The sequence below is a fragment of the Herpailurus yagouaroundi genome, unplaced genomic scaffold (genome assembly GCF_014898765.1).
Source record: "Herpailurus yagouaroundi ecotype Mexico unplaced genomic scaffold, PumYag 100, whole genome shotgun sequence".
Lineage (NCBI taxonomy): Eukaryota > Metazoa > Chordata > Mammalia > Carnivora > Felidae > Herpailurus > Herpailurus yagouaroundi.
Window position 1 is genome coordinate 27,208,031 of NW_024412391.1, and position 20,177 is coordinate 27,228,207.

Sequence of the window (20,177 nt, forward strand, 5' to 3'; positions counted from 1 at the left end):
GGATGCTCGATTCTGTAATGTTCCCCTTGCATTGCCCCACTAAAAGTGAGTTCTCTGGTCCCAAACTTACGTGATTTAGAAACTCTGATTCTTTATCATCCTTTTCCCCCAATACATATGTGAGCTCTGTGCAGGGTGAGGACAATACCAGGGAGGAAAAAGGCTGGAACTCCCACCTTCCCATGGCATAGACGTGACAGACGGCCCGGATCTTATGGACACTGAGTCTAGGCAGATGATCTAACAGTGTGGGTGAAGGTGGCGGAAGAAGGTTGGGCTCGCTGAGCCTGAGTCTGCCATACTGTCTGGGAACTAGGATCTGTACCCAGGCGGGCCATACATCTGAGCACATTTCACAAACTTAGACCTAAGGGAGTCAGGGAAAAAAGCTTCCCACCTGCAACTTATCTTAAGGAAACTGAGGAAATCAAAGTGCAATAAGAGATAACACTACAAAGCAATATGAATGATTTTTAAAATAAATGTGAAGCATCTAAATATGTATTTATCCTCTTAACATATCAATTCAGGAAACTAATGATGGAGCCATTACTCAAAAGAGTTTTTAAAATTTCCTTTGAAGTATTTGTAGAGCCAGCCATGCATACTTTTGTACGTGCTGTATGATGCAAACATTTGACCTATAAAGATCAATTTGGCTTTTGGAAATGTCTCAGTGAATCTTAGAGTAAAGTCAGGGGAGAGTTATGTGAGTGATCAGGCTAAGATATGCCATTTGAGGTGAGATGCAAATTGATGCTATTGGCCTACCTTAACCAGTAAAAGTTCTACTTAGCAAGAGTTGTTCTCAGTGTTTGCAGCCACGGCCCCATCAGTGACATATATTAAAGCCACCTTAAGGACACATACATGTTTTGGAGATGTGCATGTTGGCATTGCAAAGAAATCAGTCTCATCTCTCAAAAAGGTGACAGGAATTCCACAGGAATATCAGTGCAGGAAAAACGCAGTGTCAGCTGCTAACCCCGTGTTAAATAACTAGCCGTTTTCATTCTCGTGTAACTGTAGGAGTCTTAATTGTCTACGGCATATCACACGCTGGAGAAGAAGTCCCTTCCCAAAAGGTTACATGTCAGGACCTTTGCAAGTCCTTCATTTGATGAAATAATGAAGGTAGAGAGCAGGAAGGGTGCTAACACTCTGCTCTTGCACTTCTGCCCGGGAGCCTGCTTCCTGGGATCTGGCAGGGCTCGGGGATGGAGCTCTCTGCCAGATGTCACTGTCTCTGCCAGTTAAGAGCTCAAGCTCTGGAGTCACACAAGCCTGGCTTCAAATCCTGACCTGCCACCTGATAGCTGTGTGACCACGGGCCAATTACTTACCCTTCTCCTTTTCCTCATTTCCAAAATGGTGATAACAGTACCTACTTTATAAGCTTATAAGAATTAAATGAGATAATACGGGCAAAATGCTTATCACGGGGACTAGCCCAAGTCAGTGCTCCATAAGTATTGGCTCCAATTATGAACAAAAAGAAGAGAAAGAAGATGAAAAAGAAGGCAGAAGGGAAGGGCGAAAGAAGAAGAATGAGGAGAAGAGAGGAAAAAGGAAAGGATGCACGGGCTTCAGGCTTACAGGTGTAGCTGACTTTCTTAACCCAGGGGTTCCTGTTGTGGCCCCGACAGGGATAAGTGACTCATTAGTTAATGGACTGGTATATTGTTTGCAGAAAAAAAACGGTCTAAAAGTGTGTATCTCAAATATTTAGAACTAAACAAGCAGGAAGATTATAAAACTCGGAGGGTCTCTTTCATAAAGAGCACACACATTTACAGCCTTGATTTTTGTCTTTTACGGTAAGAATAATGGTGATCTGTTTTGGAAAAGATAATGGGAGGTCCCTAAGACAGTATAGCCCTATTGCTATCAATAATAACGGGGCTTTGTTATAATTCCGTTAAAAGAAAGCAATGCCAGCAAATTTTGTATAGATTCTGCAGTCTAGAAATGTGCTTTTCAGGGCTTTGATGACATGGCTCTATATTCTGCTCAAATGACAGCAAGTGTCAAAATTGCCCTCCTGCCCTACAGTCCGTCATTAAGTCTAATTAGATCCAAACCCCAAAGCGGGGCCAATTTGTGGTCCATCATCCTACAGCTTCGTCCTCTCCCCAGACGACAGAGCCTGCCCTGTACCTCTCAGCTGGCACATTCCTGGGGGCCACGGGTACCTTGCAGGGGCCATCACTCCTCCAGGCTGTGACCTCACCACTGTTCTCACATCAGTGGCTCTCAACCTTCAAAAACCCCTCTCATCTTCCTTCTTCTGGGCCCTCATTACACCCTGTTTGGGCGACCAGTGGTATTAATTCAGATTCATGGTGTTTTCCAGCATTCTGTAACTGAACACTGAACTACTGAGATCTCAATGCCAGGTCTTTGTTTCCTTTACTGAAACCACTTGTGAGTCAAGCTCTTGTCAGTGGCCATCACTTTGACTGCTTCTCCCAGAGTTTTCATGGTGTTGGAGTCCCTTCACTGAGCAATCCTTCTGTTCAGACAGGGTCGGGTTCAGTTTTGTGTATCTGGGGGACCATCACTGAAGCTGAGTCAGATCACAGCTCAAGACCTCCTTAGGCTTCAGCCCACTGGGAAAATGTCACCAAGCTCGATGTCAGTGAAAAGCCCTCAGTCTGATTCAGGACTGAGACACTTCACCTCCCTGTCCTAGCACCCCACACCCACCCCCGTACCTCAAAGCATCAAGCGGGGAGAGAAAATTCCAGTTGCGTGAATTCCTATTTTGATGACAGCATGTTGGCGGAAGCAAAGAATGCTTATTGGTGTGCAGGGCTTACCGACAAAACACAAGAAGGTGAAAGAAACTTCAGAGTCACCTCTGGGGGTGGGGCAAGTGAGAGGTCTCCGCACACCCACTGGGGGGTCTCATTTACACCATGGCTTCAGCTGCCACCTCTGAGGTAAAGACTTCCTAGTCTGAATGTCCATCCTGACCTCTCTGCGGAGTCCCGGAGGGTATTTCCATTGAGCATTTCTACCTGGATGGCCCACTGTCACCCCAAACTCGATGTGTTGAAAACAAAACTCCGTATCTTGGCTCAAAGCCTGCCCCTCCCCAGGTGCTCCCACCCCAGGGAAGGTCAGCAGCATAAAACCAGTCACTCAAGCCAGAAGCCTGGGAATACTGCTGACCCTCATCCTCCATATGTCCTGTCAGTCCTGCCTCCTTGATATCCCCCCCGAGCCCATAACCTCTTCCACCCCTCCCCACCCCTGCCACTCTCCTTGTCCGGCCACCTTGTGCCCTGACCAGGGCACTTCACTGCTCTCTAACTTGGCTCCTTGACTTCACCCCGGCCCCCCAGCACCCACAGTGAGCCTTCTGAAACATAAATCCACCATGTCCCCCTATTGTGTAAAAACTCTCTATCACATTCCGCTGCCCTTACGTTAAAAGTTTTAACACCTCGGGGCACCTAGGTGGCTCAGTCAGTTAAGCGTCCGATTTCAGCTCAGATCATAATGTCACCGTGAGTTCAAGCCCTGCCTTGGACTCTGTGCTGACAGCTCAGAGCCTGGAGCCTGCTTCAGATTCTGTGTCTCGCTCTCTCTCTCTGCCCCTCCCCCACTCATGCTTTGTCTCTCTCTCTCTCTCTCAACAGTAAATAAACATTAATTTTTTTTTTTTTAAGTTTTAACACCTTAGGGCGCCTGGGTGCCTCAATCAGCTAAGCATCCAACTCTCAATTTCAGCTCAGGTCATGATCTCAGAGTCATGAGATCAAAGCCTGCATAGGGCTCTGCACTGAGTGTGGAGCCTGCTTGGGATTCTCTCTCTCCCTCTGCCCCTCCCCCGCTCGCATGCACATGCACTCACGCTCTCTCTCTTTCTCTCTCTCTCCCCATGACACAAGGCCTTCCATGTCTCGGCTTCTACCTGCCCCTGCAGCCTCACCTCTTGCCACTCTCCCCTTGGAATGCTGAGTTCCAGACACGTTAAACACCTTTCAGAGCTTTGCTGGGTTTCCTGGTTTTGCATATGTGGCCTCCTCCCTCTTCTTCTTGTTACTGGAACATAAAACACATACAGAAAAGCACACATGTCATGTGTACAGCTCAGGGAATTGTCTTAAATGAACATAGCCATATAATCTAAGCCCAGAGTAAGACCTGAAGAAGACTGATATTCTAGAAGCCTCCTTCACGCCCCTTTTCACTATTCCCCAAGGAAAAGTACCACCCTGGCTTCTAATAGCATAGACTGGTTCTTCCCACTTTGTGCTTGACATAAACAAAAACCTACCAAATTGGGTCAGCTGTCTACTACTGCATAACAAACCCACAAACTTCATGGCCTAAAATAACCTTAAAGTCCCACCTTGGGCCTCATCGCTCCTTGCAGCCATGCTCTTCTGTCTGCTTTGTCACCAAGCTTCTTGAAAACTCCCCACCCCACACTCGGTGTCCATCTGCCCATTCACTCCACGATCCACCGCTCCATCGTGTCATTCTGCTGAAGCGCCTCTCAGCAGAGGACCCCAGTTATCCCTTTCATGCTGAGCCAAATGAACAACTGTCAGTCTTTTCCAACGTGACCTCCTCCCAACTCGGTGAGTCACCAAGTCCTAGTGATTCTCCCTCTTTAACCCATCTCGCATTTGTCCTACCTCTGTCCCTGGTCATTATCTCCTGCCTGGACTAATCCCACTGCATGAAGGATACCTCCCCGCTCCAAGAAGCTGTTTCAGACTTCTCATTCCCACATGTTTTCTGTGGATTAAAAATCTGGACAGACTCACCACTCACCATGGAATAAAACCCACACCGCTGCCAGACAGGAAGGCTCTAAACCTGTGCCCCAACTCCATTTCCACGCTCTTTGCCTAATTCACACCTGTGCCGAAGCCGTGCTGGCTCTGCACGGGCTCGTGAGTGTGCCGCAGAGGCTGCTGGGAGGCTCTCTCCTACCTGGAATGCCTTCTGTCCCATGTTCCCTCCAGAGCTTCTACTTCTCCTCCTCTACATCCTATCTCTGATGCCACCTCTTAAAACTGTGCTGTTAACAGCTCCTTTTCTGATCCTGTGTGCTATTGATATTAATAGCAATAATTATCATTATGAAATGTTTGGCTCACTCCCTCTAGAACATAAGCTCCTCAGGGCAGGATCTTCATTTTGTTCCCTGATAGATCCAAGCTCCCACAGCTGTGCCTAGCACAAGGTAGATACTCCGCAAACACTTGCTAAGTGAGTAGAAGATTAGCATTAATTGAGCACTTATTATGCCAGGTGCTTTCATGCATGATCTCATTCCCTCCTGACCACAGCCCTATGAGGAAGGAACTGTCTTTATTCCAGTTTTTCAAGGAAAGAAATGGAAGCTTGATAAGATTGCATAACTTGCCCAAGGCCACCCAGCTGATAGATGCCAAAGCTGGAACTTAAACTCTGATATGTCCCAGCTCTAAATAACCTCATTCTACCATCCTGAGCTTTGTTTACAGTGGTGCCTTGCACAAAACCCTACTGTGGGTTTTTTTTTGTTTTTTTGTTTTTTTGGTTTTTTTACTGCAACTCTTCAGCAAATGGAATATTTGAAGTAGTGGAGCGATCTCTTTACATATTTATCTCTTCATTATATTAGGAATTCCCAGAATATAGGAAGAGGAAGTGAATTCTAATTATTTTATTTCCCCACCACCACCACCCACAACTCTACACAGCCCACACAGTGTCTTACACGTCTGTGTTCATTAAATGTTTGCTGAATTAAATGACGGGTGTGCTGCAAAGCAGGACTTGGCAGTGAGTCCCTTCTGCACAGGCAGTGGTTTTGAGCACTGTCCTGAATCCAGCCCCAGCTGCCGCCTCTTCTAACTCTGTGCTTCTTCAGCACGATAGAGGCTCACGGCCATCCTTGGCTGACCCCATCTTCCACCCTGACCCCGGCCCTTTGCCATCCTTCCTGTCATCATGAAATCCCCTGCCTGTCTTCCTGCTGTCAGAGGCGTGATCACGTACAGCAAGTTGTGCCCACCCCTCTCCTCTGCTCGACCCCACGCCCTGCCTGGACCTGGCTGCTTCCTGGGTCGTTCGTGACAGGCAGGGCAACATGACATTTCTGTAGATATTTGGAGCACAGCTTGGACTGTGATAAACAGAGAGAGTCATGAGACACTGCAAGAATTATGAAGTGGGAGGAATTCCATGTTAAATGATGGAGGAACTGAAAATGAATGAAGTCACTGTCTTTCATTCCAATGTACTTTTTTTTTTTAATGAAGAGTTTAGCTTCTCTAGGTTTGTCAATTGTTTAGGATTGTTGATTGCAAGCAACAGAAATTGGAGTGGTTTAAGCTGAAAGGGGAAGTTTATTAAAAGAATGCAGAATCTCTAGGAACCCAGAGGTTAGACTGCAGCCAGGCTTCAGGGACAAATGGAAGCACCTCTGGAAAAATAGTCCAGGATCTGGGTAGCATCCGCTTTCCACGTCTTGTCTTGCTGTCTGTACATCTGCCTCTTTCTTATCTCTCTGTAGACCTCCACTGGTCCACACGCTTCATCATAGTACATGGCTGCCAATGGCTACTGAGTCCATATTAGGCAAGACTGCCTGCCTATCTCCAACAAACCTGCAAATCCCTGGGGAAACCTAAGTCAGGTCCCCAGCTCTGGTCTGATCACCTGCCACCAGCTGAGCCGGGTCGTGTTGTTCAACATGGCTGCCAAGTGCCCATTTCTGTGCCCGAGAAAGAAGCAGAAAGGATCATCATAGGTGGAGCAAACTACACAAATGTCCACTGCACTTTGTTCTGCTCTATTGTCCAATAAAGCTCTTGTAAAAGACTTCTGGGTGCTTCTCCAGGAATAGAACAGATTAAGAGGCTTTCTATCTTTAAGAGTCTTTTTCAGAAACAAATTCATAAAGATGAATTGCCATTTAGGAAACCTCACCCTAATTAACTAAGACAACAACATTCCACTGGTAATTCCTAACAGGTCTTTATGCCAGTTTTATTCACTGAAGGCTTAGAATCCTGGCTTCAACAAGAAGCCTCACACACATCTAGATGGCCCCCTGGATGGCAGCGCAAACGGTAAACCAGACCAGGTGTTGCTCCCTCCTCAAGGTCTTACACAAATGATGCCCACACCTCCCCTTCAGCAACGAGCATTCTCTTCTCTTTCTAAAAAGGCAGTGTGGTCAGGCCTGGGTAGGCCGAATCCTCTCCCTTTGAGGGTTCCACGCCCTGACAAATGTGGAGAGCACTAACCTGGGTCACTGCTTCCTTGATGTGGTTTGAGGTCAGGAGAGAGGGAGATATACTAGATCCTTCTTTCCATCTGATCTGGCCTTGCCCATGCAGTGACCCATCAATCCTAGTCTGGGTAAAGAGAAACTGAAAGGTTTATCCAGCTCAGAAGTGGGATCACTAGAGTTAAAGTTGCCCAAGGTAGGTCCAAAGTTTTGTGTCCATCTTTCCTGCACTTGGTCCTCTGGGCTCCACTACACCTGCCACAGCTGGCCCTGGGGAGGACAGATGCTGCCTGGGCCACAGAACAGGTGGTACACAGCCCCAGGTTGGGGTGGGGGGGCAGAGGGCCCGCTCCCTGAAGGTGGATTCTCCTCCTCCCGAGGCATATTGTATTCTGCCCACAGCTTTGCGGTGACACCTCCCTCGCTTGTCTTCCAGGCTCTCTGGGTACAGCAGGCCGTGTATGCAACCTGACTTCCCGGGGCATGGACAGCTGCGAGGTCATGTGCTGCGGGAGAGGCTATGACACCTCCCACGTCACCCGGATGACCAAGTGCGAGTGTAAGTTCCACTGGTGCTGTGCCGTGCGCTGTCAGGACTGTCTGGAGGCCCTGGATGTGCACACATGCAAGGCCCCTAAAAGCGTTGACTGGGCGGCTCCCACATGACCCCAGAGGAGGTTGCCATCACCTTCTCTCCTGCAAGGACTCCATTGGATCTGCAAGGACACTGGGCCTTTGGGTTTTCTCGGGGAGATATTTCCTAAGGCATGTGACTTTGCCTCAACAGAAGTCCTTCCTCTCCCACCCAGGGGGCCCCAGAACTGGGGCCACATGTTGCACACAAAGCATGCCTTATTCCCTCTGCCTTCGAGCATTCTGGGCCGCATCTCTTCCCGGTCAGGACAGACTGCTAGGAGGGGAGGGGCCGGCCACATCACTGTCTCCACCCACCTAGACGTTTCCTCTTTCTAGAGCGGCTGGCCAGAGAGGAAAAGAGTGTCCCAAAGGAGCTTTCTCTGTGTCTCCCAATAAATGATCATAGTTCAGAAATCCCATACTTCTCTCAGGAGGGTAAAGACAGCAGGACCAACTGCCACCGAATTAACTGTAAATCCTGAAAAGACCAAGCAAGGCTTTTGCCTGATCAAGTGTTTTTCGCAGCCACCACGTCCAGGGGTAATTGGTAACTGTCTGGAGAAAGATGGCTTTCAAAGAACTTCAGGTTTAAAACGCATATTTTTCAAAGCACTTATTGCCATATTAAAATTTGACGTAACAAGACGGGACTGTTGTCCTTTGGTACAGTTTTGGAATCTTTACAATAGCAAGAGCCTCAGAAAGTCATTGCTTTGCATTGACTTAATATAAAGCAACTTTATATATAAAGTCCCCTTAATATAAAGCAACTTTAGGGATCTCACTTAAGATCTGAAGGGAATTTAAAAGAAAGATTGATGATCTGGCAGTATTCTGACCTATTGGGGGAGGATGGAGGAGAATAACAGTGAGTAAAATATCAGAAAATGTGTCTGTACAGATAAGGAGAAAAGGGGGAATAAAATTTCTATCTGGTATGATGCATGTGACCCATGGAATTTTGTAGTTGAAATGGCCTTCAGAATGATAACTTTTGGGACGGCAAGACTAGGGAACCAACATGCTGACAGAGAGGTTCCCAGAGGTAAGTCACGCCTACACGGCCTGCACCGTGGGCAGATGCCTAAAAGAGGTCCGCCATTTGTGCCAAGGAGCATCAGCATATACCCATCACCCTCCAAGCACATTTTAAAGACCTGCCATATTTAATTGTGTTCATCTGAGGCTGACAAGATGTCAAGATATCATAGCCTCAAGCAAATGACACATAGCCTTGCTTATAAGGTTGGTAACCCTAGTATATTATATGGCAAACAAATCGTAATTTAGAGACTCTATTTAAGGGACCCAGCTGTAATTATGGGAACATCAGTGTGCAGATTGTGGCCGGCTTCTGTCATGATCCAAAAGATGACGTCCAGGGAAAATGGAGAGGCTGCCACCCCATTTTGTATATTAAGTGAAAGAAAGGCGAAATATCTGAAGTTACTTCTCATCCGCTTGGCACAATTAGGTTCTGGTTCTAAATATGGTCTCTTTGCTGAGCTACATTTATTCACAGGATGTTCCGTTCTATGCATCTGGTGTCACACTGATGTTTGCTCATTCGTCCATAGCCTGGCCTTCAGTTTCTCCATCCTTGCTCTGCAGCAGGACGTTTAGACTGAGGCTCACAGACATCAACCTGCTGAGGTACTTTGTCATAATTGATACTTGCCTCCTCACCCTCGTGAAAACAACAGAATTTATCTCCTTTCTCTCACTCCCTAGAGTTAGTCATCTGATTTTTCCAAAGTGGTTCTTTCCTCTTTTTATTCTATGGATTCAGAGGCAGGAAGGGGGAGCATGACAGAATTGCTCAGAGCTCAGTGTGGGCCTTCGGCAGGGTGTGGGAAAGCCAGGCAGGTGGGCTCGGTCTTAGTTACACTGAAGCTGTCTGTGAATGCCTTCCTGGGGGGATGAGGGGACTTTCATGGTGGTCCCACAGCCATCAGCCCTTCTGCCTGCTGGATGAATTATGAAATCATAAATCCATAGGTGTGTTGAGAAATGGAAAGGATCTAAGTAGACATCTCAGCTCCCTTCAGTTTGTATCTGGGGAAACTGAGACTGCGAGAGGTGAAGATCTCTGTGCAAACATCTGCCACTGCTCTCAAGCCCCATCACAAACAGGATCACATGTTCAGAGCAGTCAGGAAAGCCAAGCACTTTAGCTAGTTTGTCTCGGAATTAATGCAAGTGGAGTCTAAATAATTTTAGCATCCAAAAGGGATGGTCATTATCTCTTTTAATTCTTGGGATGCTTTCTTTTAAAAAAACATTTTTAATGTTTATCTACTTTTTGAGGGAGGGGGAGGGGCAGAGAGAGAGAGAGAGAGATACACACATAGAATCTGAAGCAGCCTCCAGGCTTTGCACTGTCAACACAGAGTCCTGATGCGGGGCTCGAACTCAGGAACAGCAAGATCATGACCTGAGCTGAAGTCAGACGCTTAACTGACTGAGCCACCCAGGCACCCCATAACCCCTAGGATATTTTTATCTGACTTTGTTTTTTTGCTGAGATGCATCCTACTTGATAAGGAGCAAGGGAACAAGGTGTACCCATGCAGGAACCTGAATAAATTTCCCTAATCTGTAAGGGAGACTCTGGCAGCCATCTGAAATGCCAGTAGGTATCGCCATTAGGGAGGGTATAACAAGAGACTGAAAGATTTTTATCTGTTTTCAAATACAGGAAATCTCCACTATGGAAAAAAATTAAAAACAGGTGAAGATAATTTCAAACTCATTTTCTTTAGGGTTTGGTTGAGGCTCCACAGTCCACGATTCTAAACTATACTAAAGTCTTGATTACCTGAGGCTTTTAAGGCAATGTATGGCACAAATTACCCAAAACAAAATGAGAGACTCCATTCAGATCCCCTTACAAATTTCCTCCCAATAAAAATCTTATTACAAAACAAAGTTTTCTAGGCCCACGATGATGCCAATTAATGTTCCGCAACATCTTTAAAAGTTCTACCAGAATAGGAGATCTTGACTAATTCAGTGGAGTTTTCTATAATAAAGATGTAATCTGCACGTGACTCTGAGTCTTAGCAAATTTGTTGTCCTCAATAAATTTGCCTCCCTAAATTGGTTTGTATTGGACTGATCTTTGTATTCTGTGAGCACCTTTGTCAAGGTGCATCTTCAAAGTATAAGAGACTTAATTAAAAACTGAGAACAAACTGAGGGTTGATGGGGGGTGGGAGGGAGGGGAGGGTAGGTGATGGGTATTGAAGAGGGCATCTTTCAATACCCCTTAGCACTTAGTGCTTTCAATACCCCCTGAGCACTTAGTGTTGTATGGAAACCAATCTGACAAATTTCATATATTAAAAAAAAAAAAAGGTGCAATCTAGTTACAACATCTTGGATAGCCTCTCACGTTTAGCTCCAGCACAAAAGCCCCAAGTGCCAGGACCACACTCAGTGGTGGGTCTTTGCCCCTCTAGGACGGAGGCCCTGGCATATTACTGGACCACAGATGCTCAGAAGTGAGAGAATCATAGGGCACCCCAGAATACTGATTATCTGCTCTCCCTTATATGGATGTCACCAGACTGAAAGGAACATCCCAGAAGAATCTACTAATGGCAATTGATTCTGTATGGGGCTGGATAATGGGAGAAGGATTAAGAGGGAAAGAGTCAGGTGGCTGCTATTAAGTGACAGGCTGAGTGAGCGTGGTGATGGCGAAGAGTGGCTTTTTCAGCTCTTGGGAGTAACCTCCACCCTTCCTGCTGTTGTTGCTTCCCTGCCCCCTCCCAGCACCTACTTCCCAAGGCATCAGGAGGCCCAGACGTGCAGGGCCTCAAGCCACTGCTCACATTCTCCATACCTGTAGTGTAGCTTTGCTCAAGGCTGTCAAGGTTAATTTCAAGAGATGTTCTCAATTGTCACAGCTGTATTCTTTTTTATTGGAGTTATTACAAAGCTTCAAAAACATCAGGTCTCACATTTCTTTTTCAAGGAAAGTAGCTTTAAAGTGAGAAAATCTAGCTTCACGTTGACATTTCTCAGCTTTATTAATTTATTAAGGAATCTTACATCAACTCTGCAAAACCTAAAGCGGGGCTCCCTTAGAAGCAGCCAACATGACTGTACATGCACTTGTCCTTGATGGCATTTTTAAGCCAACATATTGTGATTACTTCTCATTTATTAAAGGCTGGCCTGGAGCTGGTATTGTCTCACTCAGCTGAAGAACATTCATCTCGCCTCTTGCCTGCTCTCAAAATAAAGGCTCAGAGAGGTGTCCAATAGACCAGAACCATTCTTTTGTGTCTATTTACTGTACTTCAACCCATGTTTCCTTATCTTAAGAGCAAGAAGTGTACTCTTAACAAATAAACCTCACCAGTTCCAAAGCTGGTAAATTGCTTTTGTCAGGTCTCTGCTGACCTTCTGAAAAACAATCTGCTGGTGTAAGCTGACAAAGGCCTGCTTATTTTGACCTTCTCCTTACCTAGGCAGAGAAAATTTTCTGTCACTCATCCATGAGAATGTTCTTTACATTTTTCAGGGGATCAGCAAGGTGACAGGTGGTTTGCAAAGCCCAACATGATTATTATTTTTCTAAATCATAGTTGTTCCAACTCCAGCTTTTTTTCCCCTGATATTCACATGATTCTTGTTTAACCAAACCTCCCACATCCATGAGCTAATAAAAGTGTCACGCAGATTGTTACAAAGAACTATTGTTATTTACAAGTCTACATTTTCTGTGAAATCAAAACATAATAAAGTGAATTTTCAGTGTTGACTTTGTTATTTTAAACTTGTGATAGTCTTGCCAAACCCTCTGGTGAAAAGAAATCCCTGCAGGTTATGGGAATTATTCCCTTGTCTTTTCTCAGGACTACACGCAACACAAGTTGATCAAGAGGTGCCTTTCAAGTTTGTAAAGATTTTCAGGGAGGACAATTGGCTTACCTTACTGGTAAATACTCTTGTAAGTTCATGGTTAAGACTCCGATTCCTGATTAGAAAATTATGCCACATTTTCACCCTGTGTTCTCCCCTGGCTGCCACAGGAGTGCTTACCCTCTCTAGGAGTCAGCATGCTTTGGCTGTGTTTGTAACCTCAGTGTCTCTCCACGGCAGCTAGACCTACCCTCCACTGACTTCTCTTAATTATTACTTTCCATGTAAATGCTTGCTTTTGGCCTACATGGTATTTTTTCAGCTTGATTAGAAACATACAGGATCCCTTGCCCCTTTCTTGAGATCTGTGTATCCTGATTTTGTGTGCTACTTATACACAAGTATCGAAAGCCCAGAAAATGAAAATAAACTCCCCTCCAGCAAAGAAAATCCACCTAACATTTGCTCTTCCCCAATGAACTGTTGTGGGGTGATCTAACTAAGCAAAGTGTTGACTCTGCACTTCACCCCAAGGTGGCCCCATAGTAAGAGTCATTGTCCCTTTCAGAAACTCTCATGCTTAGATGATCTGCAGAGGAGGTGGTGATACAAGTGTCCATGTGTGTTTTCCAATGAACATTTTCCCCCCAATATTTTTGCCCAAACATCAATGAAGTTTCCCTATTAGCTAACCCTTTGGGTGAGAGGACTGTCCTACACATTGTAAGATCTTTAAAGCAACCCTCGTCTCTCCAGACTAGATGCCAGAGGTACTCTCCTGCTTCCCAGCTGTGACAACACAACTAACAATGTCCTCAGACACTGCTAGGTGTTCCCCGTGAGCGGATAAGGAAGCAAAGTGTAAGACAAAACCGTTCCCAGTTGAGAGCCACTGATGTAACACTTTGGGTCAAGTCCTCTATTGAAATGCAAGCCATATACAGTTCTGCCATTTTCATTTAGGAACACTTCACTGGGAGTGATGGCTTAATGGGATTAATTCTCGGTATTAATGCATGAGACTAACTGGGAAGGAATCTCTTGGAATGGATGTAGTCATAGAACCCCCTCAGCAGCATCGGGCAGAACAAGACAGGCTGAGACTTGAACTTCACTGTGTGTCCTGGGAGGGTGAGAAAGCATGAGGCTCCCGGGTTTCTGAGGATGGGAATCAAAGGAAGGATGGCAGCTTAGCAAGGAGAAACAATAATACGGTTTTAGAAGCTGAAGGCAAAAATCTTCACAGGAATGCCTCAGTTTCATGACACTCACTGGGAAAGAAACCCCAAAAATAAGGCCTGGAAGGTGGAAGAGTGAGAATGTTATAACTCTGCATAAAATAGTTGTAATTTTTAGTTTCTCAGGACAGAGAGGAGGGTGATAGTAAAGAGGGGGCAATGAAAAATGGAGAAATACTGAGTTTCAAGCGAAAGACTAGAATCTCCAGTTGAAGACCATGGTGGGTATCATTTGTGGGTTGATCAGTGAACACCTGCCCCTACACACACACAGATACAGACACACCACAAGTTGTCACTATTGCAGGTAATCCTAGCCTTGTCTGGCTGGTATTTTAGGAGCACGAAAAACTCAAAGTGCTCTCTCACATGTGCCAGCAAAGAGTGAGAAAGGGAGTTCATGCTGGATGCAACACAAGGCAGAGTGGAGAAAGAAACAGGCCTGGATGACAGACCAAATAAAGGATAACCCCAGCTGCACAGAGGATGTGGGGCAAATGACAACTGGCTAAAAGAAGGAACTGGAAAGCCAGTCTTCTTCTACTTGACAATTTTCCATGGGCCAAACTGAATTTATGTCTTAGGCTACCCATGGAAATAAAAACCAGACAGAAACACTTAGATGAACAAATAACTCTTCATCTGTTCCCTCATGCTATTACCTAGTTCTAGATAATACAGCATGATTAAAATCTGATCATGATCAATTTACCATTTACACTATTTTTGGACTCTTAACTTGATTTTGTAATTTCCGAGTAGTGACTGACCCTGTGAAAGCCCCTGTAATTGAATCATAGGCTCTGGATTTCCCCAGGCAGTCCACCCAATCCTATTTTAATAGCATTGCAGGCCTTCCTAAGTTCCACAGATGAGAGGAGTCATATTACTGCCCGTAAACCCAGTTCAAATAATTAAATGACGAAGATGCATCCAGTATCCAGTCAACCAGATTGCTCACATTGGTTGCTTCAGCAGAGGCTGGGGAGCTTGGCAAACCCATCTGTGAATGTTTAGGGGCTTCATGTTACAGGTGGAGGTCACACACTAGCCAAACAAATAGCAGGACATACAGAAAACGAAATCTGAATTGGAGTCTCCAAAAGTCTACCCACCCAAATAAACTTTGGCATCTGCCCCTTGATCATTATTCTCCAATAGTGATGATGACTTCGTGAAAGGCCTTGAACTCTGAGTTGTCATTGTGGATTCATGCTTAATCAAGACAAATATTCCCAGCCTAAGAGTACAACTAGAAGAAGGGAGTACTGGTTTGATTTTCTTATATATTGCTGTAACTATAAACAAGGCCTTATCTTCTCAGCAACTCTCAGGAAATAATAAGCACCAGTGTTTTGTGGGTATTTACACCAGCCCTTGGAGATTTTATTAGAATCATGATTCACAGATGAGAAATTTTCCTCTTCTACAGGGTTTAGTAACTGGAGTAAGAATTACTCAGTACACTGTACAGACAAATGGATTTGAATCCTTCTGGCTATTAACCATTCATTCACTGGTGGTTTTCTTTCTTTCTGAACTGACCGAATGATTGGGTCAGGATGATCTCATTATCCCATTATTGTAGACATATACTTAAATGGTGTCTGAGAACTATGTTGTTCTGTCATACGGATATGAGACTTCAACAGAGCAATGAGGTTACAAGACACTTCCAAGATTCTGAGACTGAGGAATCATGGAATCACAGAATGTCACATTTGGAAGGAACAATGCCTGTAATTTATTCTAACCTCCACATTCTATTCCTGGGAAAACACGAGAAATTTCATGGTTCAGACTGTGATATAAGCAAGACACTCTGAATCATCTTTAGGGAAGAAGTGTTATTATTCATTCAATCAGTTTGTAGTGAGCATCTCCTGTGAGTCAACTGCTGTGCTACAGTACTGGAAATGCAGCAGTGACTAAGACAACGTGCCCCTGCTCAGAGCCTTCTGGGAGGGCTAACACAGAACACGTGTACTTCACTTCTTACCTTACAAGCACTTCCACGCGCATTGTTGGATTTAGTCCTTACAACCACCTTTAGATATAGATATGATTAGCCTGTTTTTAAAGATGATGCAAATTTCAGAGAGATTTGGTAATCAGCCCAAGATCACAAAGACTTATAAGAGGCAGGGCCTGGACTCAAATATTTGTCTTCTAACTTTCATTCCAGTGTCCTTTCCAGTATATCAGAGCACCCTCTGATTAAAACTCAGTCAGAAGTATTCTGTCCAATGGGCTATTGAAAATGACTTGAGGGGCGCCTGGGTGGCTCAGTCGGTTAAGTGTCTGACTTTGGCTCAGGTCATGATCTCAAGGTTCATGAGTTCGAGCCCTGTATCCGGCTCTGTGCTGAAAGCTCGGAGCCTGGAGCCTGCTTTGGATTCTGTGTCTCCCTCTCTATCTACCCCCACCCCCCACTCACGCTCTGTCTGTCTCTCTCTCTCAAAAAATAAATAAACATTGAAAGAAAATGACTTGATTGGTTCAATGACCACATTTTCCAAACAAAAATTAGGATGTGTGGACTGAAAATTTTTTTTATGATTTCTGGTTAAATTTATATGCAATCTGGAGAACAAATCATATGGAGATACCCATTTAAAAAAGTTCTACTAGAATGTAAGTGACTTTTAGTTCTACATTTAACAAAGCACTTTTATTTCAATTAAAATGGCTTTTGAATTCCCCTAGAAAATCAGAGATTTCTAGTCATAAGAAATCTACTTTCCTTATCATATGGAGATTCAATCCACAGTTGAAGATGGTTAAAAATATCATGGACCATTTCAAACATGGTATAAGTCATGATTTATTGAAGTTTTCCTCAACCCCCTACCTAATGCTTGATTACTCAGGTTGAATTAATATATAAATAATTTTGAAAAATAGCTTTCACAATAGTCTTGCCCTCTTACACACTGAGGAAGAGAGACAGTTAAAATTTCCTTAACAACAATGCCCAAGAAAAAATTTTCAAAATTGTATTAAATGTAACAATGTATTCTAAAATAATTTTAAAGGTACAAAGTACATATAAATATGATATTAGCATCTATTAGGAATAATAATATTTTCACCTCTTTAAACATAAAGTATAAGTTGTCTTTTTCTCCATAAAGCATATTGGGACAATTTGTATAATCCTAGATTATAGATACTGTTTCTAGAAACAACAGGTGATCTTTCCTCTACCTTCTAATATAGAAACAATCCAGCAGGGCTGGGATATTACATGTTGCTGCCACTGACCTCCAATTGGTTTCAAATCAACTCATCACTTAATCCAACCTTATGTTTGGGATTTTTTTCTGGTAGGGGCCACATTAGCAAAAGAAACGTCTCTTCAGAATGTAAGAGAACGAGTGACAAGTCCTTATACAAATATCTGAGGAGTGTAGGAGAGGGAGAAAGAATCTTTGTCTAGATGGAATCTCAAATGGATGGGTCAGGGGAGAGGGTGGAGCATTTGTCACAATTATTCGAAAAGTGTATGGAATCGATTTACATGCATGTTTATTCATGGTGAAAAAAAAAACTGTCCCCAGATATGAATTTTAATTTGTGAGAAGGCTGCTAAGAAATGTGAGATCATGGAGAAGATGGTCCTTAAACTAAATAAATAAATAAATAAAATCTAGGGAGTGTAATCCCGCCTAGAATGTGATTCATTCTTTTGGAGCAATAAATAGAGTGAGATGGTGTCCAAAAGCAATTTTCCTATTTCTTGGACACGGAAGCACTTTTCCTTATAACAACTATAGCAGAATCAGATCCCCATGTAGATTACATTGATAACCATGAGGGGAAACAACTCAGCCCCAAATGTTTTCCTTTCATCGACCTTGAGTTGGGCCTAAAATTCTCACCCTTACCAATGTTGCCTGGGGGTTAAGAACCTATCTTTGAAATTTTTCTTTCAAAATGTATAAATGTTATTCAGCTTTCTTCCTTAATTCAACAATTACTTATTCAACAAGTATCTGGCAAAAAATAATTTTCCCCAGTGTTGGGGAAACAGTACTGAGTAAAGTAAATGAAATAAATGAGACTTCTATTTCTGGTAATATGGCAGACTAAATAAGACTTCTGATGCAAAATGCTTAGAATTTGAGATAAGGTAAAAGAAGCATGCTTTAAAATATATAAGTAAATTTTCCCCATTCCAACCTTCAAATACATGATAGTTCCAGAGGCCAAAAATGAAGGGGACACTGAAAACTCAAGCATTGGTGCCCCCAGTGGAGGTTTATTAATCTCCCTCTCTAGAAGATTGGGTTTTAAATTAAAGTCCAGGGCAGGGAAGGAAACAAGAATTTGCACCTTCTGGAAGTGAGGAGTTAGAATTAGGATACGGCATCCCATCCCTTACCACATGAAGTCAGAACCTTTCAAAGGGCTATGCATTCAATAAACCAAAAATCTGACCACCAGCACAGGGAATATACTGGGAACTAGTTTCCTGTGTAATGGCATGAGTGTAGGAAAATAATTAATTAATTAAAATAAATTTATAGCCCTGACTATTTACAGCTACCAGCCTTTCTTCATTTAGTTTGATGTTAGAATGAATATAATTTGTATACTTCAGGAATTGCCTAGCCAATAAATTAGCCTAAAACAAACAAACAAAATCATTCTAGATTGAGGTGCCTAGCAGATACAAAAACAAATCCTCTTTGAGGGTCACATTTTCAACCAGGATGCAGAGAATTCTCACATATAAAACTTCACTGAATCTGAGCTGATAATTTAAAATTACAAAACATACCACAAAATAAGCCACCATGATTGAGAGTCACAGAAAAAACAAACCATACACTCAGATCTCCAAGAATATCAGATAATAAAATTATGATACACAGGCTATAAAACAAATCTGTTTAGGAATTATTTTTAAAAGAAAAATGAATAATAAATATGAATAATATACATAACACTTAAAGGAAAAAGATTAAGCTAAAAATATTTGAAAAAGAACTAAAAGGAACACCCAGTAATTAAAAATATACCCTGACATACAGCTATGGCTATTAAAACAGTGATTTTCTGCCACAGCTGAGGAAGCATTCTTCAACTCTTTCCTCCTACCTCCATCATGTATAAATCAGAGTTTCTCGAGGAGCCCTAAGAACTGTAGAACTCTTCATTAAAGGTTTGAACTTTCAAATAACCAGTAGAAGATTGCAAAGCCATGAATAACACTCACAGATTGTGTGGTAATGAAAGACCCAAATACCAGACACTCTAGAAACTTTGGGCTTGTCACATATGCCATTGTGGTACAAGTATATGCAGTCATGAATACAAGGCCCCACAAGATGAATGTAAGAGTCATAGAACCAAAGAGAGTTGTCTTGAGAAAAGGTGTTTCAATACCAAGTGCACAGTTACCTATGAAAAAGACCTTTGTTAGTAGCATTAAAGATGGCCCTGAACATCATGTAAGAGATTATTTTGAGCAATACAGGAAGACTGAGGTGATTGAAATCATTACTGAATAGGATAGTAACAAGAAGAGAGGTTTTCCTTTTGTAACCTTTGGTGACCATAACTCCATGGATAAGACTATCATTCAGAAATACCATACTGTGAATAGCTATAACTGTGAAGTAATGGGAGCCCTGCTTAAGCAAGAGATGGCCAGTGTCTCACCTAAGTCAAAGCAGTCCTGAAAACCTTGGCAGTTGTTGTGGAGGTTATGTTAGAGGTAATGACAACTTTGGTCAGGGAAGAAACTTCAAAGGTTGTTATGGCTTTGGTGATGGTGGATATGATGGCATTAATTGATTTGGTAATAATGGAAGCAGTTTTGGAGGTGGTAGAAGTTACAATAACTTTGGGAATTACAGCAATCAATCTTCAAATTCTAGATCCATGAAGGAAGGAAACTTTTCTAGTTTTTTCAGTGCTGAAAGCCAGTACTTTGCCAAACCACAAAACCAAGGTGGTTATGAGTGTCTAAGAAACACCAGTAGTTATGGCAGTGGCAGAAGATTTTAATTACTGCCAAGAAAAAAAAAAAACTTAGCAGAAGAGGAGAGCCTGGGAAGTGACAGAAAAGCTATGGGTTACTATAGGTTTTTAAACCCAGCCCAACCATAATGGCAGAGCCTAACTGCTACAAGAAAAAAAAAAAAACCTTATATAACAAATATTTTAGTGTATTTTTTTTGATA

The 20,177-nt window shown here is 43.3% G+C and overlaps 1 protein-coding gene across 1 annotated transcript in view; it reads left to right on the top strand.

Annotated features, from left to right (window-relative positions):
• The window catches only part of WNT2 (Wnt family member 2), a 45,297-nt gene extending 35,729 nt beyond the window's left edge, over positions 1–9,568 (top strand). The window contains exon 5 of the mRNA XM_040472163.1: positions 7,677–9,568. Coding sequence (XP_040328097.1) covers positions 7,677–7,906 — 230 coding nt within the window. The 3' untranslated portion in view covers positions 7,907–9,568. The remainder of the gene's footprint in view (positions 1–7,676) is intronic.
• Positions 9,569–20,177: the final 10,609 nt, after the last annotated feature.